This window comes from Nerophis lumbriciformis, linkage group LG33, assembly GCF_033978685.3.
Source record: "Nerophis lumbriciformis linkage group LG33, RoL_Nlum_v2.1, whole genome shotgun sequence".
NCBI classification, from domain to species: domain Eukaryota; kingdom Metazoa; phylum Chordata; class Actinopteri; order Syngnathiformes; family Syngnathidae; genus Nerophis; species Nerophis lumbriciformis.
Genome location: NC_084580.2, coordinates 23,160,580 through 23,187,366, shown reverse-complemented (window position 1 = coordinate 23,187,366; position 26,787 = coordinate 23,160,580). Strand labels below are relative to the sequence as shown.

General features: G+C 41.8%; 3 protein-coding genes across 5 annotated transcripts in view; all 3 read left to right on the top strand.

The window, feature by feature from the left end:
- LOC133575704 (major histocompatibility complex class I-related gene protein-like) overlaps positions 1-13,968 on the top strand; it is a 101,357-nt gene extending 87,389 nt beyond the window's left edge. Inside the window, exons 4-10 of one of the 2 annotated variants that reach the window (XM_061928482.2) lie at positions 5,378-5,644; positions 5,819-6,097; positions 7,870-8,178; positions 8,282-8,380; positions 8,456-8,473; positions 12,735-12,809; positions 12,940-13,968. In XM_061928482.2, coding sequence (XP_061784466.1) covers positions 5,378-5,644; positions 5,819-6,097; positions 7,870-8,178; positions 8,282-8,380; positions 8,456-8,473; positions 12,735-12,778 — 1,016 coding nt within the window. In that variant the 3' untranslated portion in view covers positions 12,779-12,809; positions 12,940-13,968. Of the gene's footprint in view, positions 1-5,377; positions 5,645-5,818; positions 6,098-7,869; positions 8,179-8,281; positions 8,381-8,455; positions 8,474-12,734 lie in introns of both variants that reach the window. The other variant, XM_061928481.2, reaches the window with a different exon arrangement.
- LOC133575751 (uncharacterized) overlaps positions 1-26,787 on the top strand; it is a 381,675-nt gene that overhangs the window by 157,209 nt on the left and 197,679 nt on the right. The window lies entirely within an intron of this gene.
- The window catches only part of LOC133575684 (uncharacterized), a 30,808-nt gene continuing 28,028 nt past the window's right edge, over positions 24,008-26,787 (top strand). For both annotated transcript variants that reach the window (XM_061928422.2, XM_061928419.2), the window contains exon 1: positions 24,008-24,391. In XM_061928422.2, the coding sequence (XP_061784406.1) occupies positions 24,268-24,391 (124 nt within the window). In that variant the 5' untranslated portion in view covers positions 24,008-24,267. The remainder of the gene's footprint in view (positions 24,392-26,787) is intronic.

The window sequence follows — 26,787 nt, the reverse complement described above, 5'->3', positions numbered from 1 at the left end:
AGTCTTCCTGGGGTTCTTTTCAAAAGTACAAAGTAAAATAATAATGTAATTCAGTTACAAATAAAATAAAATAAAAATAAAATTCTCCAAATAATAAAATAAAATAATAGTACACAGATCCAGTTGCAATAAAAGAAAGGAAAAAGGGAAAGAGAAAAAAAAAAAGTTCTCAAATTGACAACATGAATTATTAACTCTCAAGTCTAAAAAGTGACTTTACATGTTTCTTAAATGCTTTTTTACTGGGAATAGTCCTAATATTTAAATGAAGAGTATTGTAATATTGTTCTTGTATTCCATTGTAAACATCCCATAAGGCGCTGCTATATTTCCATGCTTTGGCAGTGACATCACTAGTTCATACTTGCCAACCTTGAGACCTCCGATTTCGGGAGGTGGGGGGTGGGGGCGTGGTCGGGGTGGGGCGGGGGCGTGGCTAAGAGGGGAGGAGTATATTTACAGCTAGAATTCACTAAGTCAAGTATTTCATATATATATATATATATATATATATATATATATATATCCATCCATCCATCCATCCATTTTCTACCGCTTATTCCCTTTGGGGTCGCGGGGGGCGCTGGAGCCTATCTCAGCTACAATCGGGCGGAAGGCGGTGTACACCCTGGACAAGTCGCCACCTCATCGCAGGGCCAACACAGATAGACAGACAACATTCACACTCACATCCACACACGAGGGCCAATTTAGTGTTGCCAATCAACTTATCCCCAGGTGCATGTCTTTGGAGGTGGGACGAAGCCGGAGTACCCGGAGGGAACCCACGCAGTCACGGGGAGGACATGCAAACTCCACACAGAAAGTTCCCGAGCCCGGAATTGAACCCAAGACTACTCAGGACCTTCGTATTGTGAGGCAGATGCACTAACCCCTCTGCCACCGTGAAGCCCATATATATATATAATAATATATATATATATATATATATATATATATATATATATATATATATATATATATATATATATATATATATATATATATATATATATATATATATATATGTATGTGTGGGAAAAAAATCACAAGACTATTTCATCTCTACAGGCCTGTTTCATGAGGGGGGGTTCCCTCAATCATCAGGAGATTTTAATGGGAGCATTCACATACCATGGTTTATATAGGGCACAGAGTGGGTGGGTACAGGCTGGCGTAGGGGCGTGGTGATTGGCTCATGTGTTACCTAGGAGGTGTTTCCGTCTGTGGCGGCATGCTGTTACAATTTCGCTGCGCTTGTTGAGGGATGACAGGTCTGGACGGTAAATAATAAACAGTTTCTCTTTCAAGCATAGGTTGCATCTTTTATTACCACTATTGTAAGGTGTGCTGGATGCAAGAATTTGCCATGTTATTGAATATTCAACATTATTGTCTTTGAGGTCCCAAATGTGTTTGCTGAGTTCTGTGGTATTCCGCAGGTTTTGGTTCCTGAAAGAAGCCTTGTGATTGTTCCATCTGGTTTTGAACTCCCCCTCGGTTAATCCTACATATGTGTCGGATGTGTTAATGTCCTTGCGTGTTACCTTAGATTGGTAGACAACTGATGTTTGTAAGCACCCCCCGTTGAGAGGGCAATCAGGTTTCTTTCGACAGTTGCAGTCTTTGTTGGTTTTGGAGTCGCTCTGTCTGGGGGCCGACGGCTCATTTGCAATTGTTTTGTTGTGGTTTGAGATAATTTGTCGTATATTGTTCATACAGCTGTAGCTCAATTTAATGTTGTTCTTGTTGAATACTTTTCTTAGGGTGTTGTCTTTGGGAAAGTGTTTGTCAATCAGATTGAGGAATTTGTGTCCAATGTTAGTTGAGACGTTTTTGCTGTATGGGGGGTTGTACCAGATGATGTCGTTTCGTTTTCTGTTCTTTTTTGGTTGGTTTCCTGGCGTGGGTTCATAGGTGAGGGTGAAATTGTATCCGCCTTCATCAAGGGCTTTTTGGTACGGGGGGGTTGCTTGGTCAAATTCAGCTTTGCTAGATGACAGCATCGATAGCCTTTTATTAATTCCGGTAGGTATTCTTTTCGTGGTGGTGGGTGGGTGGTTGCTGTCATGGTGTACGTATTGGAGTGTTGTGTTGGGTTTCGTGAATGGTTGATAGCTGTTATTTCTCAGGTTGAAAGTGACGTCAAGGAAGTTGACGGTTTGCTTGTTGGCTTCAATCGTGATCCGTAGGCCGTTCTCTTTGAAAATTTGGCATATGTGCTTCTTGGTATTCTCGCTGCTCCTTGGCGAGGCGCGACACACTGCCAGTCCGTCATCACGGTAAATACCAAGGTTCAGGTTGAGGCTAGCGAGCTGGGAGAGGAGGAAACTCCCAACGAGTTCACACGTTTCTGCTCCGTCAAAACTTCCCATAGTGACGTCAAATGTTGCATTGTTCTTTTTTTGCCATGGTGTACTGTTGTGGATGAGAATGGAGTTTTTTGCGTGGATGATGATGTTTCTTTCGTTGCCTGTGATTGAGTCGTAGTCTGAGGCGAAGTCTAGTGCTTGAGTCAGTAGGTCTTGCGTGATGGAAGGGTAAAATTCTTCGATATCGAAGGAGATAAAGTTGTGCTGTTGTTTGTCTTGGATGTTGTTGAACCATTTGATTACTGCTGCTGTATTTCTCCATTGGTTGAGTGGTGTTTTGTCCTTGATTTTTGTGTTGACTCTGTCCAGGATTATTTTGCTGATTTTTTCCTATTTCAGATTTAGTTGGGTTTATTAGTCGGCATGTTGGGTTATTTGCGAAGTTGGGTTTGTGGTCCATTAAAATCTCCTGATGATTGAGGGAACCCCCTCATGAAACAGGCCTGTAGAGATGAAGTAGTCTTGTGATTTTTTCCCACACATACATATATATATATATATATATATATATATATATATATATATATATATATATATATATATATATATATCAAGAGGGACAGAGACAGCGCACAGTGCATGTGGATCACATGTTACCATGGCGAGAAAACATGGAGAGACTGCCAGTTATCTAGTCTCCACCAGTTGCAGAAAATGTGCCATCAGTACAACTGGACAGTGCTGTTTCAGTTCCATCATCAGGACCATCAGTGAGTCAGACACAAACTAGTCTCATCATTGAACCAGATTCAAGGGCTGCTGAGTTGCCATCATCAGAACCCAGATCACCCACAACAAAAACCCCACCAGTGATCCACAGGTACCCAGAAAGGTTTCGAGTACCACAAAAAAAAATGAATCTCTGAAGACAGTATACAAATCTGTGTTAAAGGTGTACAAATACTGTTTGTACAATAAGCATGTTATTGTTTACAAATGAGGGTTAAGAGTTCAGTACTAAAAAAAAAAGATTGTGGCTTAAGTACCGTATTTTCCGCACTATAAGCCGCCCCGGGTTATTAGCCGCACCTTCAATGAATGGCATATTTCAAAACTTTGTCCACCTATAAGCCGCCCCGGACTATAAGCCGCGCCTACGCTGCGCTAAAGGGAATGTCAAAAAAACAGTCAGATAGGTCAGTCAAACTTTAATAATATATTAAAAACCAGCGTTCTAACAACTCTGTTCACTCCCAAAATGTACGCAAATGTGCAATCACAAACATAGTAAAATTCAAAATAGTGCAGAGCAATAGCAACATAATGTTGCTCGAACGTTAATGTCACAACACACAAAATAAACATAGCGCTCACTTTCTGAAGTTATTCTTCATTCGTAAATCCTTCGTCTTCGGTGTCCGAAGTGAAAAGTTGGGCAAATGTGGGATCCAAAATGGCCGGTTCCGTCTCGTCGAAGTCATCGGAGTCAGTGTCGCTGTTGTCCAGCAGTTCTGTGAATCCTGCCTTCCGGAAAGCTCGGACCACAGTTGTGACCGAAATATCTGCCCAGGCATTTACGATCCACTGGCAGATGTTGGCGTCGTCTGGCGCTGCCTCCCTGTCTTAGTGAAGGTGTGTTCGCCTTCTGTCATCCACTGTTCCCACGCAGTTAGCAGTCTAGCTTCAAATGCCCTGTTGACACCAATATCTAGCGGCTGGAGGTCTTTTGTCAATCCACCCGGAATGACGGCGAGTATTGAATTAAGCGCGTAAGCGTGTCTCTTAATGTGATGTTATGAGCTAGCAAATATAACAACTACACTACCCAGCATGCAACGATAGTTACGAGCATGCGCGGTAGCCCTGAGAAGCGTTGTTGTATGCTGGCAGTTAGAATGTGGTTATGAGCACGCTGTGAGTAAACGTTGAGAACTCAGTTAACACGCCTTGTCTGCATTATTTATAATTAGACAGACAACACACTTAATAGGAGCCATTTTGGGGTCTTTACATAAACACACAAATGGAAATGAAACGTCACATATCCCAGCATGCACCGCGCTTCTTCTTCTTCCGGGGGCGGGTGGTTGCTTACAGTACAAGAAGAAGCGCTTCCTGTTCTATGGGGGCGGGTGCTTACCTTGGCGGTTGCTTGCGTAGAAGAAGAAGCGCTTCCTGTTCTACCGGGAAAAAAGATGGCGGCTGTTTACCGAAGTTGCGAGAACGAAACTTTATGAAAATGAATCTTAATATTTATCCATATATAAAGCGCACCGGGTTAAAAGCCGCACTGTCAGCTTTTGAGTAAATTTGTGGTTTTTAGGTGCGGCTAATGGTGCGGAAAATACGGTACAGTTTTTTAATTGAGCTGCTGCATTTTTTGGTTGGGTTGTTTATTTCTGTGATCTATGTTTGTCTGTTGCCATCTCCTGGTGAATGTTGGCTATAGCGTACTGGGGTTACTTTTTGGTTGGCTAACGATTTACATGGTGTTGCGCACCTGACGTCAAGTGTGTGAGTCTGTTCTGAAGTCTACAGTAAAGAGACGTACTTCATCCCCTCGCCTGTTTATTGCCTCCAACTCAATATATTACAACAACATTGCTCCATGCAGACTCTCCAGGTCCGCATAGAGCTGGAGGGGGCGTGGCCTCCAGGTCCGCCTGAATTTCGGGAGATTTTCGGGAGAAAATTTGTCCCGGGAGGTTTTCGGGAGAGGCGCTGAATATCGGCAGTCTCCCGGAAAATCCGGGAGGGTTGGCAAGTATGCACTAGTTTGAACTTCCCCTCGCCTAGAAAAACGACTTTTACTTCTCTGCTAGCAATAATGTCATATATTTATTTGACACTTACACTTGTAGAAGGAAATAAGTCAAGTTATTCATGTGTGTGGTCTTAAAGTGAGGTATAAATATGAAATATTGTCTCTTAGAACAGGAAGTGATTGTTTACTGTGAGAAGCAGCAGTGTTTGAAGTTGAAATGAAGACAACATCATTTCAAATAGGAATTGTTCAACATGAAACTAAACAATCAAATGTTGTTTTTCTGCCTTTTGTCTTTCAGTGATTCATTCACTCAAGTATTTCATCACTGCATCCTCTCAAGTTCCAAACTTCCCAGAGTATGTGAGTGTTGGTTATGTTGATGAAGTTGAGATTAGTTACTATGACAACAACATCAGGAAAGCAGAATCCAAACAGGACTGGATGAACAAAATCACAGCAGAGGATCCAAACTACTGGCAGATACAAACAGAGAAGAATGTTGTCAATGAACATATCTACAAAGTCAACATTGAAAAAGTCATGAAGCGTTTCAACCAAACTGGAGGTTTGTTTATGTTGAACTTTCTACTATTCTAATTTATTTGATATTTGCATACTGTATTAAAAACACACATTACTGCACTGATATACCTTGTCTCTGTCCATCCCATAATAACCTACAACAAAGACATGTAGTGTGTTAGTTTCACTCTGCTTTACAACACTTTGTGTCTCTCAGGTGTTCACACTTTCCAGATGATGTCAGGATGTGAATGGAATGATGAGACTGATGAGGTTCAAGGTTGGTATCAGATCAGTTATGATGGAGAAGATTTCATATCGTTGGACATGAAAACATGGACATGGACTGCAGCAAAACAACAAGCTTTCCCCTCCAAACTCAAGTTGGACCAAGAAATACGTCAACTAGACTACTTTAAGTATTATTTCACTGAGCGTTGTCCTTCTTACTTGAAGAAGTATGTGGAGTATGGGAAGAAGGTCCTAATGAGAACAGGTAGAAGCACACCTTGTACTTTCACCTTTTAACATGTTAGCACTCCCCCTATAGGAACATTACTGACATTACACGTTATACTCTTTTCTCTTCACCTCCTTTTCTCTACATCTATACCTCCATTCTCTCCTTTTCTCTTTATCTTTACCTCCATTCTCTCCTTTTCTCTCCATCTTTACCTCCATTCTCTCCATCTTTACCTTCATTCTCCTTTTCTCTCCATCTTTACCTCCATTCTCTCCTTTTCTTTTCATCTTTACCTCATTCTCTCTTTTTCTCTCCATCTTTACCTTCATTTACTCTATCGTTACCTTCATTCTCGCCTTTTCTCTCTCTTTACCTACATTTTCTCCTTTTTTTCTATCTTTACCTCCATTCTCTCCTTTTCTCTCCATCTTTACCTTCATTTACTCCATCTTTACCTTCATTCTCTCCTTTTCTCTCCATCTTTACCTTCATTCTCTCCTTTTCTCTCTATCTTTACCTTCATTCTCTCTTTTTCGCTCCATCTTTACCTCAATTTTCCTGCATCTTTTCCTTCTTTTCTCTCATCTTTCTCTTCACTTTCTCTCATCTTTCTCTTCATTTTCTGCTTTTATCACCATCGTTACCTTTTCTTCTCACCTTTTCTCATTATCTTTACCTTCATTCTCTCCCATCTTTACCTCCTTTCTCTCCCATCTTTACATCCATTCTCTCATTTTTTCTGCATCTTTTCCTTCTTTTCTCTCATCTTTCCCTTCATTTCTTCCTTTTCTCTCCATCTTCACCTCCATTCTCTCCTTTTATCACCATCTTTACCTTTTATTCTCACCTTTTCTCTCCATCTTTACCTTCATTTACTCCATCATTACCTTCATTCTCGCCTTTTCTCTCTCTTTACCTACTTTTTCTCTTTTTTCTATCTTTACCTCCATTTTGTCCGTTTATCTCCATCTTTACCTTCATTCTCTCCAACTTTACCTTCATTATCTCCTTTTCGCTCCATCTTTACCTCCATTCTCTCCATTTCTCTTTACCTTCATTCTCTCCATCTTTACCTCCTTTCTCTCCATCTTTACCTTCATTCTCGCCTTTTCTCTCTCTCTTTACCTACATGTTCTCCTTTTTTTCTATCTTTACCTCCATTTTGTCCATTTATCTCCATCTTTACCTTCATTGTCTCCTTTTCTCTCCATCTTTCCCTCAATTTTCTCCTTTTTTCTGCATCTTTTCCTTCTTTTCTCTCATCTTTCCCTTCATTTTCTCTCATCTTTCCCTTCATTTTCTCCTTTTCTCTCCATTTTTACCTCCATTCTCTCCATTTCTCTTTATATTTACCTTCATTCTCTCCATCTTTACCTCCCTTCTCTCCATCTTTACCTCCATTCGCCCTTTTTCTCTCCATCTTGACCTTCATTCTCGCCCTTTTTCTCCATCTTAACCTTCATTCTCTCCTTTTCCCTCCATCTTTACCTCAATTTTCTCCTTGTTTCTGCATCTTTGCCTTCTTTTCTCATCTTTCCCTTCATTTTCTCTTTTTCTCTACATCTTTACCTCCATTCTCTCCTTTTATCACCATATTTACCTTTTATTTTCATCTTTTCTCTCCGTCTTCACCTTCATTTACTCCATCGTTACCTTCATTCTCGCCTTTTCTCTCTCTCTCTTTACCTACATTTTTTCCATCGTAAATGTCTCCTTTTTCTTTCCAACTTTACCTTTATTCACTCCATCTTTACCTCCATCTTCTCTCCACGTCATCCTCCATCCACACGTCACTTCCTGGGCAGAGCTTCCGGAGGTGTTCCTCCTCCAGAAGACGCCATCCTCTCCGGTCAGCTGCATGGCGACAGGTTTCTACCCCGACCGAGCCGACTTGTTTTGGAGGAAAGACGGCGAGCAGATCTTCGAGGACGTGGAGCACGGAGAGCTGCTCCCCAACCCCGACGGAACCTTCCAGATGTCGGTGGAGCTGAAAGTGGAGGTGACGGCCGAGGTGGAGGGCAAGTACGAATGTGTGTTCCATCTGTCTGGCGTCGAGGAGGACCTGGTCACCAAGCTGGAGAGAAGAAGCATCCTGAGCAACGCAAGCCATGAAGGTGAGAAAGACACATGTTGAATAGTGTCAATGTAACCACCTGATGTTCCTTCATGGGACTTATGAAGCAGCTGTCAAACAAATCAATCATACCATACCAACAGGCAACGTGAGCCTCACTGCCACGCTGGCGGTCCTCGCTGTGGTGGTCCTCTTGATCATCATCATCATCTTCATCATCAAGCGTCGCCGAAGCAGACAAGGTGAGGGACACAAATGTTTCCTCTCTGCTGTCATTTATGAGATGTGAATTTCACCTGCTTTCTCTTTCATTTCAGCCAAATACGATCCAGCTGGTAAGTAAAACATCTTCTCTTTCTTGGAAAGCATAACAATAAACAGTGCAATGTGTGGCAGTTACGCCCTGTTTTGTCATTGGACCCAAGTCCTTGGCTTGGTAGGCCGGGCAGAGAGCAAGGGAACAATGTGGAACAGCAATTGTGTCCATCTTATACCATGCTAGTTGTTGCAAAGATAGGTCAACATGAGCAGCCACACCTTGAGTTCCAACATATATATAAAGGAGTCAAAGGCCTCCTGGCATGAGTGTCTAACTGGTGATCATCGAGTCGGGTGGCGGTACACACGGAAGCATCTCAGTCAGCCAGGGTTTTCACTGATAGAGCAGTTGGAGATGTCAGCCATTTCTGGTGTTTCAGGCTGTGGTATGAGCTCATGGAGGAGCTTTGGTAGTGGTGTCGCAGCTTGGTGGTTGAGCCGTCAGGTAACACCAGGAAGGTTCCTTCTGTGTGATATTGAATGTCAGGGTAAAGTTTGTAAAGCAGGTCATTACCAATTAGGCAAGGTGTGTGATGATCAACCACGAAGGGGTGCTTCAGTGTGTGTCCAGCAATCTGAACCGGAAGTGGTTTGGTGAAAGGTAACATTCTTGTGACCTCAGCAAAGCCTTCGACCTTCAAAAAGGAAGCACACAGTTTCTTTGGTACCTATGCATTCAGAAAGGAGTGGGTGGCACCAGTGTCAATCACAAACTGATAACATTGTCCGTTGACACTTATATCCAGCAGGGGGCCTGTTTGTATTTCCTGCTGGGGCTTCTGCTTTGGACGTCCTTTGCCATGCCTGTATGATGTTTTGGCTGCAATTGGGAGCCTGTCTCGTTCAGAGGAGTCAGGACATTCACGTTGCCAGTGACCCGGCTGGTCACAGATGAAACAGTTTTCACCCTGTCTTGGCCTTAAAGCACCGTGTCCACCACCCGAGTCCAACCCTCTGGTCGCACGTCTGTTGAGGATTCTTTCCTCCACCTGCTGGGACTCAAAAGCAAGGTCACCCACTGCTGAATATACTTTAGCTGATCTTTGACCTTTTGGTTCTTTTAACTTTTCATCTTCGGCGATCTGTAATTTAAGTAGTGGTTTCCTTGTTACTCTACCACCAACCTTGATGTTATCATCCTGCTCTGTCCAATTTTGCATGTGATGAATAAGATGTCCCTGTCATGTGTTGTTTTTGACACCGTGTATATAAGGGTTAGCTTTGTCCAAAGTGTTTAGCCAAAGGTTCCCTCCCTGAGGGAGAGGTGGGAAAGCAAGGTCAACAATGGCTTGCATAGGGACGGCGTGGCGCAGTGAGAGAATGGCCGTGCGCGACCCGAGGGTCCCTGGTTCAATCCCCACCTAGTACCAACCTCGTCATGTCCGTTGTGTCCTGAGCAAGACACTTCACCCTTGCTCCTGATGGGTGCTGGTTAGCGCCTTGCATGGCAGCTCCCTCCATCAGTGTGTGAATGTGTGTGTGAATGGGTAAATGTGGAAGTAGTGTCAAAGCGCTTTGAGTACCTTGAAGGTAGAAAAGCGCTATACAAGTACAACCCATTTATCATTTATCATTTATGTCTGCGACGGCAAAAGTTAAAGTTAAAGTCCCAATGATTGTCACACACACACTAGGTGTGGTGAAATTTGTCCTCTGCATTTGACCCATCCCCTTGATCACCCCCTGGGAGGTGAGGGGAGCAGTGGGCAGCAGCGGTGCTGCGCCCGGGAATCATTTTTGGTGATTTAACCCCCAATTCCAACCCTTGATGCTGAGTGCCAAGCAGGGACGTAATGGGTCCCATTTTTATAGTCTTTGGTATGACTCGGCCGGGGTTTGAACTCACAACCTACCGATCTCAGGGCGGACACTCTAACCACTAGGCCACTGAGTAGGTCTTATATTGAAGCAGGCCCCTATTGTCAGTGTTAAGTGTCAAACATGTCTGGTATGCACGCGCGAGGTTGCCATCTGCCGGAGGAAAATGGTGAGTCGTGCAAAGAGAGGGGTCAAGAATTTGAGCCGATGGAGACATTTTAAGTTTTGGAGGTAGGTTCAATCTTAGAGGGGGCGTGTGAGTACCTCCCTCGCTTGTCACTGGAGTAGGGGGCGGTGGCTTAGTCAAAGTCTGGGCGGGTCGTTTGAATAGTCTGGTGCATTTGCGACAGACTAAAGACCAGCCAGTGCATTTTATCATATTCTTCTCTAACTTTCTTTTCTCTTCCGTCAAACTCTTAAATTCTCGAGCACGTAAGTTCTGTAAGCCTTCTTTTAAACCGTTAGGTTCCTCGTCCTGTGCTCGAGTCATCTCCTTAACTACTTTACTTTGTTCCTTTTTGTCTCTCCCCGCGGACTCCATCGTCACCAATAGCAACACATGCACACGCACACACAAGCGAGCGCACACACACACACAAGCACGCGTATGCTCGCGGCACACACACACACACACACACACACACACACACACACACACACACACACACACACACACACACACACACACACGAAAAAAGCTGCACGAAAGCTCTTTCTCTGCGTTTCACTTTACCATAAAACTTCCAGTTACTTTTCTTAATTTACCAAACGTTTGAGTTCATGACTTTACGAGTGTTGTAAACTCCCTCTTAACCCTTTCAAGAAACGTTCTCTTCATTTTTTCTTTTTTTTTTTCTTTTTAAACTCTACCTGCTAATTTCATTGTCGACAACAGTACATTCATCACATTTTTTCCCCAACCGCCATCATATTCCGTGGCCATTTAGTCTATTTTGTCTCAATCTTCACCCGTGCAATTTATCGTATCATTCAAAAGGACTTGAACCCAAGAATTTATCATACGAAAGGATTTGAACCTAGAACTCTTTTAGGGGAGACCAAACCCCCCGGGCGAGCCACACCCGACTATTTGCTTACTCGTCAGTGAAGCAGCCCGTCACGGTAATCTTTAAAGGATTTGAACCTAAATCTTTATCGTATTATTCAAAAGGACTTGAACCCAAGAATATAACATATGAAAGGACTTGAACCTACAACTATTCTAGTCACAGGTGAAAGATCCAAGACGCAATGACACAAGTTGGCCACCATATGCAATGGCGGACAAGGCAAAAATGCAATCAATCTACCAAAATCGCCACTCTGTGTCTGGGGTACAAACAGTGTTTGACTTACATACTTCAAAACAGACTCCTAAAACAGATTTTAGAAAAAGGCTCTGCTTACCTTGATTTATGTTTGGCCAAGTGAGTCTGTCCAGAAGAGTGCAAGAGGTGTCCAATTCTCAGTGTGTCATCCCGGACGAGCCCCCAAATTGTTGCGTTTTGACCAGTGGTTCCTCCCAGGGAATTCAAGTTGATGGTCACTCCCAAGCTCTTTTGATGACACATAAAGCGGAGTAGAAGAACCACCAGAGACAGAATAGGTATTTTGTAATTTTATTTCCAAAGTCCTTGGAAATAAACGTGAGACCAAATCCTGTACAGAAGTGCTCACTCGCACAGCTAAAAATGGTCTAATCCCAACATACGGAAAATGTATCTTCTTTAACGTCTCTCTTGCCCCCACCCTCCTTGTCCCTCTTACTCCACAGCTGGGCAAAGGGAAATATAAGAGAAATAATTTATTACTACTCCCCCTCTCTCTCAGCTCACTCCAGGTCACTTTTGTTTATTATCTAAAGTCGGTTTTAGACGAGAAGCAGAGAAGATCTCCCCCTTCACATTCCTCAAAGTTGGCACACAGTACTTGCAGACAACCAAAAGATAACAAATAAAGAACACTAGCTGTTTTGTAATATGACTATGAAAATAAAGAAGTAACACACAAATATGGATATATGTAATTATCTGCCTCCGTCAGTTTAAGTAGGCCTTTAATAATAAATAGATTAATTTTGGTGTAGAAAACCATATGTGTGAATGTTTGGAGCATTCACACATCTATTTAGCATCTCACACAGAACAGACTCAAGAATAAAGAAGAAGATGAAATGGGCAAAGTGAAAGGAAACCGAGGCATGGCACTAATGGGACACTGGAGGGCTGCTTGCACATGAGCCTTGAAGCCAAGCTTAACCAGTTTGGAGACTTAGTCTTAGACTAGTCAGGAAGTAGAAGAGCAGAATTCTGCTTTTTGATGCTTCTGATTGAAATGACAGCTGAAAAGATGTGATATGAGTGAAGATGCACCTTCTGGATGGACCTCCTTCACCAGAGTGAGGTGTTGGCTTAGCATGAGCAGCGTAAGCAGCTCACGGTGCGTTTTGTGCTTCCACAGCTGGTGACGCTGGTAACGAGCTCTCAGAGAGACGTGAAGGCTGAAGGCTGAGTGAGACACAGCAGTCGGCACACAGTGAGGACTTTTCTTTTTCATGCACCTCCAAATGTTCTTCTGACTTTGTGTGAAGATGATGTTCACTCTGCCACATGCTAACATCTGCACTTGGATTCACCTGCTTTGCTGAGTCATCTTCTTCCTCCAGGATGCTTTGTGCACTGGAACACAGAGAGATGTCTCCATCGCTGAGGGACCTCATCACACTTGGACATTTATGCACTAATTGCTCCTCATCTCATCCATCATGTCTTCTTTGGCTCTTTATGGCTGAGAAAATCTGCATTTTTCAACAATGTTTTGCCAGTCAATCATGTTGATGTTGATCTTTGTGTCCATGTAGTTGTGATGTCATCATTTGGGGCTCATGTGTCATCACATTGACAAGGATTTCTTCTTTCCTTTTCAAACCAATAGACAGCTGCTTATCAATGACATTCACCTTGTGTCACATGTCATCTTTATTTCTACTGCTATTTTGGAACAATAGTACCATTTTTAAGCACTTTTGTATGTTAATGTTAACGGTTTGGTAATCAATTTTGATGTAACATTTAAAAATGCTGTCCAGTTGTTATATCTTGTTTTCTGATGACATTAGTCTCATTTGCAATGCAGTTGCACTTCCAAGACCATTAGATGGCAGCACTGTATAACTATTTATGCTATGTTGTCAAACTAAAAAGTAGCTTTTTTCCAGGAAAACAAATTTGTTAGGTTGCGCCCTACAAAGTGCCAATACTGTGAGTATTGTCCTCATTACACAAAACTGTAAAATTCTAACTATAATCTTAGTTGTAGTTTCCTTGACCAAATTCATAAGTGTTGAAATCACCATGTAAAATCGCTCATGCTAATAGTAGCCTATTTATGGCAAATCCTATGTAAATTAGCATTAAGCTAGCGCATTTTGAAAGAGTGAAGCATTACTTTACGTTTGAGCGTTTTGTTATGAAGCACATTTTGTTGGTATTGAAAATGGCAACATGACTTAGAGGGAGTTTGGCTGAGTCCGGCCTGAGTGCTGCTTGAGTGATTGTTTACGTGTTTAGTCTGAAACCAGACATGACCAGTCTGAAACCGGACATGACGTCACATGCAACAAAGGTATCCAACTATGGCACCGTTTGATTATACGTGAATTGATAGTACTGAGGGAATTTGGTCATTACCTGCAGAAGTAAATAAATAAATGATAAATGGGTTGTACTTATATAGCGCTTTTCTACCTTCAAGGTACTCAAAGCGCTTTGACACTACTTCCACATTTACCCATTCACACACACATTCACACACTGATGGAGGGAGCTGCCATGCAAGGCGCTACCAGCACCCATCAGGAGCAAGGGTGAAGTGTCTTGCTCAGGACACAACGGACATGACGAGGTTGGTACTAGGTGGGGATTGAACCAGGGACCCTCGGGTCGCGCACGGCCACTCTTCCACTGCGCCACGCCGTCCCCAGTACTGAATTTGGTAGCCAACCCTACCAGTTAGTGTGACGGAGGGGGACAGTGACACAACATTTTTATGACATCCGTCCATTTTTTACTGCTTGTCCCTTTTGGGGTCGCGGGGGGTGAAGCGTTGCAATATATTTATATTTTTTGAAAATATTTGCTGTTGTTTCCGTTCCTTTTTGCATAGTCATATTTTTGCTTGATTGCCAAACATGGCGAGGATGTCATTTGGGAAGTAAACAAGGTAGGCCGTTCATATACTCTTGATATTCAGTGTTTTATGTGTACTATGTTTCATGTACATTCTGACTGTTTTATTCAGTAAAAACTTGTCAAATACAATTCTGTGTTGGAGGTGGTTTGTCATTACACACATGATAACACTTTCAGCTTGCAGTCATGCAAAACAAGTATTAAATGATCTTAAGCCTTTACCATGTCCAAAAAGTCAAAATAACAAATATTTTGTCAAATGTCAACAAAATGAATGAACGACAGAACTCTTTATTAAAATACAATATTTAATGGAAATCACAGCAAATGTAAGAGAATCAAATAACATAATTTACCTGTTCTTCTGTTGATGCTAGTAGTGGAATGGTATACACATCTGCTGGGTGTGGGTACGATTCCCGGTCAGGATGGGAAGGTAAACATTGAGCTGAATCATCATGATTGTTGTGCTGTGGCGACATCTCAAGGGAAAAAACTGAAAGACAGTTACTGATTTAATCCTGTTAATTGTGTTATTTTGCACTCCAACATGAATTATTTGATCATGTTTTTATTAACATGTGTTCTTATTACTCCAAGGCATGTATCTAATTAAATACAGGTTTCAGTCCAATAGTAAAACATGTTTTTCACATAAATAAAGAAACAGAAAAATCACCATGCCAGTAGAGATGAAGACAATCCTGCCAACAAAAAGTTATTTTTCAGAGAGTTGTCAAGCCTACGTGTGATTGATGTGGCCTGCCGGTTAAAAAGTTTGCCCAGGATGTTCTAGTCAATTATGCACATATGAGATGTGTCAGTATCAACATATTACTTTGAATCACTTTTTGGCAACCAAGAATACATTGATTATATGAATACATCCAAACACTTTATTGATATACATGATGTGCATGAACAAAGAACAGTTGATGTTGTTTGTAGCTTATAAACAAGGAAGAGGTTTTTAGCACATCATCATCAACAAATCAAATCAACTGTATTTATAAAGCACATTTAAAAAATTACCACAGGGGTAGCCAAAGTGCTGTACAATGGGCAGGTTAAAAGATAACAAGAGAAACGAGCAAGCACAACACAACACAAACAGAGCACGATAAAAAATAAATAAAACATAAAAACAGGTTCACAGCAGGTGCATTGTGGGATGCCATAGCAGGATAGCGATCACTCAGTGTTAAAAGCCATGGAATAAAAGTATGTTTTTAAGAGCGATTTAAAAACAGGAAGAGAGGAAGCCTGTCTAACACTCAAAAGTAAGTCGTTCCAGAGCTTGGGAGCAGCAGCGGCGAAAGCTCTGTCACCTCTAAGCTTCAGCCTTGTGTCAGGGACCGTCAATAGCAGCTGATCGGCTGATCTTAGGGATTGGGTGGGGCAGTAAGGCTGAAGGAGGTCGGAGAGATATGTTGGAGCGAGGTTGTTTACACATTTAAAAACAAATAGTAGGAGTTTAAAATTGATTCTGTAACGCTCAGGGAGCCAGTGAAGGGACGCTAGTATAGGGGTATTGTACTCACGTCTGCTGGTCTGTGTTAGCAGACGAGCAGCAGAGTTCTGCACGAGCTGCAGGCGGGCGAGGGAGGCCTGGCTAATGCCTACGTACAGGGCGTTGCAGTTGTCAAGACGAGTCGAGATAAAGGCGTGGATTAATTTCTCAAGATCATGTCCTGACAGAAACGGTTTCACTTTCGCTATTTGGTGTAGTTGATAAAAGCTTTTTTGTACGACGCTGCTGATTTGTTTTTCGAACTTAAAATCTGAGTCGAACTTTACCCCCAGGTTTGTGACACAGTCACTGAGATACGGGGACAGAGTGCAGAGGTCCACGTTGGGGGAGGAAGAGCAACTTGGATCGAACAACATAACTTCTGTTTTGTTTTCATTTAGGCTCAGGAAGTTAACTAAAAGCCAGACTTTGATGTCGTGCAGGCAGTCAATAAGACGTTGAACCGTGTTATTTTGTGCCATGGGAAAGTAGATCTGGCAATCGTCGGCATAAAAATGAAATGCAATACCGAACTTCCTGAAAACAGAGCCGAGGGGGAGAAGGTAAAGTGCAAAAAAAATTGGGCCAAAGATTGAGCCCTTGGGGGACCCCATGTGGTAGAGGAGCTGTGGAAGACATAAAACTGTCTACTTTTACACAAAAACTCCTGTCAGTTAGGTACGACCGGAACCAGTTGAGAGCGGCGCCCTTAATGCCCACACAGTTCTCAAGACGAGTGATTAAGGTGGCGTGGTCGAGGGTGTGGAACGCAGCAGACAGATCTAAAAGCACCAGAACAACATATTTACCAGAATCTGTTGACAGGAGGATATCATTAGAAACTTTTAGAAGTGCTGACTCTGTGCTCTGGAGGGCTTTAAAACCGGACTGGAACAGCTCAGTGATACCATTATCCTCTAAGAAGGGCAACAACTGACTGTAGACAACCTTCTCTAATATTTTGGAAATGTATGGAAGATTAGAGATAGGTCTGAGGTTAGAGAGGAGAGAGGGGTTGAGGCTTGGTTTTTTAAGTAGAGGTCGTACCACTGCATGTTTAAACTCTACTGGTACTATTCCAGAAGGGAGGCTACTATTGATAATGTTAAGGACACTTGATCCAATAGTAGCAAGTACCTCCTTAAACAGGCGAGGTGGGAGGGCATCTGCAGGAGAACCAGAGGGCTTCATAGGACTAACTGTGTTTTTTAGAAAACAGAAGAGAAATGCAGAGGAATAGAAGGTTCATAGGAAGGGTGAGATAAACTGAGACAATTTTCACAGAATTCAAAAGAAGCATCAAAACCAACAGATTTGGGAGCATCAATGACAATGTTAATGGTTTTGAACAGAGCTCTGGGGTTGTTACAGTTAGAAGATATAATCTGAGATAGATATATATTCATTTCTGCTTTTACAGTCATCTGAAAGGAAAACAGGCTTTCTTTAAAAATGGCAAAGGACACATGCAGCCTGTCTTTTTTCCATTTTCTCTCTGCTCTCCTACATTCGCGCCTGGCAGCACGAGTAACGTCATTCAACCAGGGCTGAGGCGTGGCTTTGGAGCGGCGGCACTTGAAAGGAGCGATCGTGTCCAGTGTTTGTAAACAAATAGGGTTGAACCCAGAAACCAACTCTTCAGTATTCAGACACACAGAGGCTGCAAAGTTATCATCAGAAAGAGTCGAAAAAATAGAGGAGAACAGAGCAGGAGACGAAGAATTATGCGAGAGAAAATCTCATTCATGTCACAGAAATGGCCAAATCTTTCACTTTTCGAACCTAGCAAAGGCTTAAGATCATGCTACTTTTGTTTAACGGATGCTTTGCAGGTACAATAGTCTAGATCAGGGGTCGGCAACCCAAAATGTTGAAAGAGCCATATTGGACCAAGAATACAAAAACAAATCTGTCTGGAGCCGCAAAAAATTAAAAGCCATATTACATACAGATAGTGTGTCATGAGATATAAATTGAATTAAGATGACTTAAAGGAAACTAAATGAGCTCAAATATAGCTACAAATGAGGCATAATGATGCAATATGTACATATAGCTAGCCTAAATAGCATGTTAGCATCGATTAGCTTGCAGTCATGCAGTGACCAAATATGCCTGATTAGCACTCCACACAAGTCAATAACATCAACAAAACTCACCTTTGTGGATTCATGCACAATGTTAAAAGATTGGTAAACAAAATGAGACAGAAAAAGAAGTGGCATAAAACACGTCCTAGAAAGTTGGAGAAGGTTATACATAGTAGAAGCATTTAAGTCCCATCTTAAAACTCATTTGTATACTCTAGCCTTTAAATAGACCCCCCTTTTAGACCAGTTGATCTGCCGTTTCTTTTCTTTTCTCCTCTGCTCCCCTCTTCCTTGTGGAGGGGGCGGGGGGGCACAGGTCCGGTGGCCATGGATGAAGTGCTGGCTGTCCAGAGTCAGGACCCGGGGTGGACCGCTCGCCTGTGCATCGGCTGGGAACATCTCTGCGCTGCTGACCCGTCTCCGCTCGGGATGGTGTCCTGCTGGCCCCACTATGGACTGGACTCTTACTATTATGTTGGATCCACTATGGACTGGACTCTCACAATATTATGTCAGACCCACTCGACATCCATTGCTTTCGGTCTCCCCTAGAGGGGGGTGGGTTACCCACATATGCGGTCCTCTCCAAGGTTTCCCATAGTCATTCACATCGACGTCCCACTGGGGTGAGTTTTTCCTTGCCCTTATGTGGGCTTTGTACCGAGGATGTCGTTGTGGCTTGTGCAGCCCTTTGAGACACTTGTGATTTAGGGCTATATAAATAAACATTGATTGATTGATTGATTGACATGTAAACAAACTATGGTGAGTTCAAGGACCGCCAAAATTAGTTGGACAAAACGGCGCTCGCCAAATACTCGAATCAGTGAAGCATGTTTAATATACACAGTGTGCTTTATAACAATTATGGAGGTTTGTGTCATGTTTGTCCTCCTACAGAAACCATATTAAAACAAAAAATATACATTTTTCCCCTCATCTTTTTCTATTTTTCATACATTTTTTAAAAAGCTCCAGAAAGCCACTAGGGAGGCGCTAAAGATGCGGCTCTAGAGCCGTGGGTTGCCGACCCCTGGTCTAGATAAACTTTAAAGAGACCTTATCTTTTATACTTTTTATTTGAGTGGACTAAATGTACTATAATTTTAGCTGACTAAAATGTTGTGTAATGTGCTTGACTTAAACTAAATCAATTTAGATTTAGCAAAGAGAAACTATTGTTAGACTCTCACTGAAACCTAATAATCAGCTGATAAATCTGGAGGTAATAATGGACTCAGACTTGAACTTTAACAATAACATCAGCAGCTTTTACCAGCTGAAAAACATTGGCAAAATCAGAGGAATAATGTCTGAATCAGACTTAGAAAGACTAAGTCTTTGTCTCCAGCAGTTTAGACTACCGTACTGTAATGGTCTTCTTACTGGGCTCTCTAAACCAGCTGTAAATCAACTGCAGTACACCCAGAATGCTGCTGCTCAAGTCCTGACTTGAACCAGGAAATATGAGCATATTAGTCCATATCAGTCCTGGCTTCCTGTAGCTACACAGCTCTCTTTTTTTTTCTTTTTTTTTTTCTTGTGTACAAGTCCTTGTGTACAAGTCCTTTCATGGTCTTGTGCCAAAGTATATCTCTGACATGTTGGAACCATCTCCAGCTCTCTCTCTCTCTCTCTCTCTCTCTCTCTCTCTCTCTCTCTCTCTCTCTCTCTCTCTCTCTCTGTCTCTCTCTCTCTCTCTCTCTCTCTCTCTCTCTCTCTCTCTCTCTCGCTTTATATATATATATACATACACAGTCGTGGACAAAAGTTTACATACACTTAAAGTTAAAGTAAAGTACCAATGATTGTCACACACACTTGGTGTGGCGAAATTATTCTCTGCATTTGACCCATCACCCTTGAAAGTATACATACAGCAATGTTAATATTTGCTAACATGTCCCTTGGTAAGTTTACCTGCAATAAGGCGCTTTTGGTAGCCATCCACAAGCTTCTGGTGGAATGTTTGACCACTCCTCTTGACAAAATTGGTGCAGATCAGCTAAATGTGTTGGTTTTCTGACATGGACTAGTTTCTTCAGCATTGTCCACACGTTTAAGTCAGGACTTTGGGAAGGCCATTCTAAAACCTTCATTCTAGCCTGATTTAGCCAATCCTTTACCACGTTTGAGGTGTGTTTGGGGTCATTGTCCTGTTGGAACATCCAACTGCGCCCAAGACCCAACCTCCGGGCTGATGATTTTAGCTTGTCCTGAAGAATTTGGAGGTAATCCTTCTTTTTCATTGTCCCATTTAAAGCACCAGTGCTACAAGGTTTGATCGTTCACTAAAGCTTCTGTTGCAGATTGAACATGTGAAAGGTTTCTCACCAGTGTGTGTTCTCATGTGTATTTTCAAATAGCGACTTTCTACAAAACCTTTACCACATATTGAACAGATAAAACGTTTTTCTCTGGTGTGTGTTCTTCTGTGTTTTACCAAACATGAACTTTGTGCAAAACATTTACCACAGATTGACCAAGAAAAAGGTTTTTCACCAGTGTGTGTTCTCATGTGTACTTTCAAATTGTGACTTTGCGCAAAACCTTTACTACAGAGTGAACAGATGAAAGGTTTTTCTCCGGTGTGTGATCTCGTGTGTGTTTTCAGATGCCAATGGTCTTTAAAGGTTTTGTCACAGTGAGAACATTTGAAGTGAGTGTTGTCAGTGTGACATGTCTTATCATCTTTAGAGTCTTCAGGAGAGTGTGACGTTGTGTCCTCACTATCTGATAGTGGAGCTAAGAGCTTGTCTGCTTGTGATCCTCCACAGTGGTCTCCATCAGCTTCTGTTGTGTTGAGCTGCTGCTTGGAGGCTCCGCCTCTCTCTTCTCCTCACTTTCACCTTTGACCTCATCATCTTCACTCTTCACAGGGACACCAGTCACTGGGAACTCCTCCAACCATTTAGGCTGACTGATGCGGTGTTCCTCCTCTTCCTCTTTAATGTGCGGTGGCTCTTGGTCCTTCTTTTCCTCTTTAAAGTAGGTAAAGTGGGTCCTCCTCTTCCATTTTATTGTGAGGGGTCAGTGGGTCCTCCTCTTCATTTTTGATCTGTAACATCAGTGGGTCCTCCGCTTGCCCTTTAATGTGAAGGGTCAGTTTAGTACTATGGGTCTGTGGCATCTCTTTAATGTGGTGGGGCTGTGGCTCCTCTTCCCGCTCATGAGGAAGATGTTCTTCTTCGACATCTGCGGGACATGAGAAAACAAACATTCTGTAGAAAAGTCCAGCTTTGCTCAGTCACATGAGACATTGTCCTGCACCAACATATTGTCATGTCTGTGTAATCATGTTTTGTTTTGTTTAGTTATTGGACTCTTTAGTTTCTGGTTGTTCACTCCCTTGTTTTGTTTCCATAGCAACCCATTAGTTTGCACCTGTCACGTCATGCACCCGTTTCACGTTTTGAGTCACGCACCTGTTTTCGTTAATCAGGTCTGTGTTATTTAAGCTTTTCTTTTTCTGTTGGTCAGCCTGGCGACATCGCATTTATGCTCTGCACACTCTTTATCCTCTCAAGCCATGTTCACAGTCCCATGCCACAGTAAGTGTTTTGTTTCATGTTCTTAGTTCATTGCCTTTGTGCTATAGTCTTTTTGGTTTCATAGTTTGTTCTCCGTCACTGTGCGCGCTTTTCGTTTGTTTGTTTTTTGATAATATTTAATAAATCATGTACTCACATTCCCGTCTCGCCCGAGCCAACTTTCCGTTGCCTTACGGAAAAACAAAACCCAAGGACCAAGTCTTGACACATATGATCTCACAATCTCATCAGTTTCCCCTCACAGCAGTCAGGGTACTTCCAGCCGACACATGAAGAAGACCTTCAGGGGAATGCCTTCCCAGGCCAACGTCCAATCCACCTTATTCATATAAAAACATCCTAAAAGTCATTCCTGCAATCCTTAATGGTAGACGCCATACGTGAAAGTGTGCTGTTCTCCCTCTGAATAAGTCATACACACACAGGAAATAATGTACCACATGCCAGCCTCCACGCAGTAGTACTAGTGATGAGCTCCCCCTGCTGGTGGACAATAATTACAGTGATTTTCACATTCATCTTTAGAGACATCCATCCATCCATTTTCTACCGCTTATTCCCTTCGGGGTCGCGGGGGGCGCTGGAGCCTATCTCAGCTACAATCGGCCGGAAGGCGGGGTACACCCTGGACAAGTCGCCACCTCATCGCAGGGCCAACACAAATAGACAGAAAACATTCACACTCACATTCACACACTAGGGACCATTTAGTGTTGCCAATCAACTTATCCCCAGGTGCATGTCTTTGGAGGTGGGAGGAAGCCGGAGTACCCGGAGGGAACCCACGCAGTCACGGGGAGAACATGCAAACTCCACACAGAAAGATCCTGTAACAGGACTACTCAGGACCTTATATTGAACAACTAATTCTTATTTAGGGGGCTTAGTGAGCAGAATAGAGGCATTGACTCTATTGTTAGAATTGCGTTTGTTTACGACTTAGAATGCATTAAAGGGGAACATTATCACCAAACCTATGTAAGTGTCAATATATACCTTGATGTTGCAGAAAAAAGACCATATATTTTTTTTAACCGATTTCCGAACTCTAAATGGGTGAATTTTGGCGAATTAAACGCCTTTCTATTATTCGCTCTCGGAGCGATGACGTCACAACGTGACGTCACATCGGGAAGCAATCCGCCATTTTCTCAAACACCGAGTCAAATCAGCTCTGTTATTTTCCGTTTTTTCGACTGTTTTCCGTACCTTGGAGACATCATGCCTCGTCGGTGTGTTGTCGGAGGGTGTAACAACACGAACAGGGACGGATTCAAGTTGCACCAGTGGCCCAAAGATGCCAAAGTGGCAAGAAATTGGACGTTTGTTCCGCACACTTTACCGACGAAAGCTATGCTATGACAGAGATGGCATAGAAGAATATCGACCCTAGCTTCCCTGGCCAGCTGACATCAACTCCAAAACTGGACAGATCAGCTTTCAGGAAAAGAGAGCGGGTGAGGGTATGTCTACAGAATATATTAATTGATGAAAATTGGGCTGTCTGCACTCTCAAGGTGCATGTTGTTGCCAAATGTATTTCATATGCTGTAAACCTAGTTCATAGTTGTTAGTTTCCTTTAATGCCAAACAAACACATACCAATCGTTGGTTAGAAGGCGATCGCCGAATTCGTCCTCGCTTTCTCCCGTGTCGCTGGCTGTCGTGTCGTTTTCGTCGGTTTCGCTTGCATACGGTTCAAACCGATATGGCTCAATAGCTTCAGTTTCTTCTTCAATTTCGTTTTCGCTACCTGCCTCCACACTACAACCATCCGTTTCAATACATGCGTAATCCGTTGAATCGCTTAAACCGCTGAAATCCGAGTCTGAATCCGAGCTAATGTCGCTATAACTTGCTGTTCTATGCGCCATGTTTGTTTGTGTTGGCATCACTATGTGACGTCACAGGAAAATGGACGGGTGTATATAACGATGGTTAAAATCAGGCACTTTGAAGCTTTTTTTTAGGGATATTGCGTGATGGGTAAAATTTTGAAAAAAACTTCGAAAAATAAAATAAGCCACTGGGAACTGATTTTTAATGGTTTTAACCCTTCTGAAATTGTGATAATGTTCCCCTTTAACACTTTTGTGCAAATAATTACAGTTGCACTTGTTTTTTCAAATGTGTTTATTCTGTAAAGGAATGAGTTAAATGTTTAAAATAACTGGTTAATAGTGCTTTTATGAAGTGCAATGTCAGCACCATTTTTTTATATAATAAATATACAGCATTTTCGGTTACCGCGCATGCTCGTTACTACTGTTGCATGCTGGGTAGTGTAGTTCGTATGTTCTCTAGCTCATAACATCACACTAGTCTGCTGGAAATCCAAAGAAGACGAAGGAGTCAAAAGCAAAATGGCGTTTGACAGAGAAGGCCGAAACGTGGCCACTGGCCATTATTGTTTCTCTATTTGTATTTAGTGCATACATGTACGCATATATGTCGTGTAGTAGATGAAACATTGTTAGTCATTGTTTGTATCCGGATACATTAGTCTGAGCGCACTTTATCAAGTCTTGTGCTAGTTAGCTGAGCTTGCTAGTTAGCTTAGCTTGTTAGCTGCTAACAAAGAGACGCGGACGTTATCAACACATCGCTAAGTAGAGATCAAATGTGAGTGTAAAGTGTTGTGATTGTGGGAAAATGTGCGAAAGAACGATAGCAAAGTATGAGGAGGAACTTTGTCCAACAAAAGAGGAGAAGGAGCGACAACATCAACTACTGGACGCTGTTTTCAAGAAACATCAAGTTGTGTTACACAGAACAGGTTTGTTGACTTCTTACTCTCACATCTTTACTAACTTTATATTTCATTAGTAACACTTTTCTTCAATAGGAAGATGCTTTGTCTTGTGGGGATGATGCAATGCTTTCATTTAGATTCTTCATGAAAACGAGACAGTTTGAGGTTGATGTTCCTCTCAGTTTGTAACAATGTGTGATTGATTGATTGAAGGACTTATGAGAAGTTTGCATAGGAAAGGGTACACTTTCATCACGGTACACATTCACTGCTACAAGAAAGCCTGACATGGTTTCACTTGAAATATGTATTTTAACTCACACAGAAAGTAGCATTTTAAAGACCAAAATACTGCAAGAAAATTTATTTTTTTTAAAAGCAAAAGTATTTGTCTATTCCAAGTTACGAGTAGCCGCAACCTGTAATGTCTTTTCAAAGCAACTTTGAATGAAGTAAGGGATTTACACTCCTTCATGACTATTGCCACATTTTGTTGGTATAGCAGGCAAACAAATTAGAACCTTTATTGGAGTGAGATCTGGGTTGAATGTGATTTGTACAACTACCTCTGGTGTTATAATGGTGAATATATTTTGACGTATCTAGACAGGTACATGAGTATTTTAGTGGTATGGTGTATCTTGTACACCAGACCAACTGCAAGAAGATGTACTCTGTCGGCTACCAAGAGCCTCCCTACAGTGTGTGAATGTGTGTGTGAATGGGTGAATGTGGAAATACTGTCAAAGCGCTTTGAGTACCTTGAAGGTAGAAAAGCGCTATACAAGTATAACCCATTTATCATTTATTTATTTACTTTAAGGAAATGGTTGGCCGAAAGGTGAGCCCGAGATGGACGGTTGAGTAGAAGCCCAATCATTTTGTTTTGGGCTGTCTGGAGTTAGTTTTTCAGGGCTTTTAAGGCGTCACGGTACCAAACATGAACTCTGTATTCAAAGTGGGGTTAAATGAGTGCTTGTGTTAAGAGTCTTAAGTGTATTTCTACCCACCAGCGCGGTGATCCTACTATGTAAGAACTAGGGTTGTACGGTATACTGGTATTAGTATAGTACCACGATACTAATGAATCATATTCAGTACTACACCACCTTTAAAAAGTACTACTTCTATGATTACATCAATATTTTTTTGCCATCACAACATCTTCTTTTATTTAAAAATATATATATATTATGTTTGTAAACTCAGGAAACATGTCCCTGGACACATGAGGACTTCGAACATGACCGATGTATGATCCTGTAACGACTTGGTATCAGATTGATACCCAAATTTGTGGTATCATCCAAAACTAATGTAAAGTATCCAAACAACAGAAGAATAAGTGATTACTACATTTTAACAGAAGTGTAGATAGAACATGTTGTAAGAGAAAATAAGCAGATATTAACAGTAAATGAACAGGTAGATTAATAATCCATTTCCTACCACTTGTCGTCCGTTTCCTACCATTTGTCCGTAATATTTCTAACAAAATAATAGAATATAAATGACACAATATGTTACTGCATATTTCAGCAGACTAAATTAGGAGCCTTTGTTTGCTTACTTACTCCTAAAAGACAAGTTGTCTAGTATGTTCACTATTTTATTTAAGGACAAACTTGCTATAGGAAACATATGTTTAATGTACCCTAAGATTTTTTGTTAGAATAAAGCCAATAATGCTCTTTTTTGTGGTCCCTTTTATTTAGAAAATATCGAAAAGTATCGAAATACATTTTGGTACAGGTCCCGGTACCATAATATTGGTATCGGGACAACACTCGTAAGAACAGAATTCGTCGGTTGATTCTTTGATTACCTTAGTAGTCATTTTTTCACCGGAGAGATTAGTCTCTACGATGCAGCCAAGATAGGTGATATCATTTTTGTTTGTTATAATATTGTCACCCACTTTGACTGTGAAATTATCTACTTTTCTGAGGTTAGGAATTGACCCAAAGACCTGTGTAATTGCAAGTACCAGGGCGACTCATAATTTGCCAGTTTGTCATTGAAGGCCTTGCTAGTCTAGGTCTTGAGGATTGTAGCTTTGCTTGTTTTGTGGCCATCAGCCTCGGTTCTATGTTCTTTACGGGTACAGAAAATGATGGAATGATCACTTAAGCCGCATACAGTAGTTCCACTTGTGGTGATCTTCGACAGGTCAGAAGTAACAACGAGGTCTATGATGGTTTAAAAGGACTCACTCACCCTGGTAGTTTGCTGAATGAGCTAAGTGAGGCAATGTTGGTGGCACAGCTTAGTGAAGGTTTTAAAAATGGGTGCATCATTTCAGGACATGTCTGTGTTCCAGTCCCCAAGAAGATGTAAACCTGTATCAACATGTTTACACAAAACTCACACAGTCACTAAATACATTTTATACTGAAATCAAATCTAATTAGTTATAATTT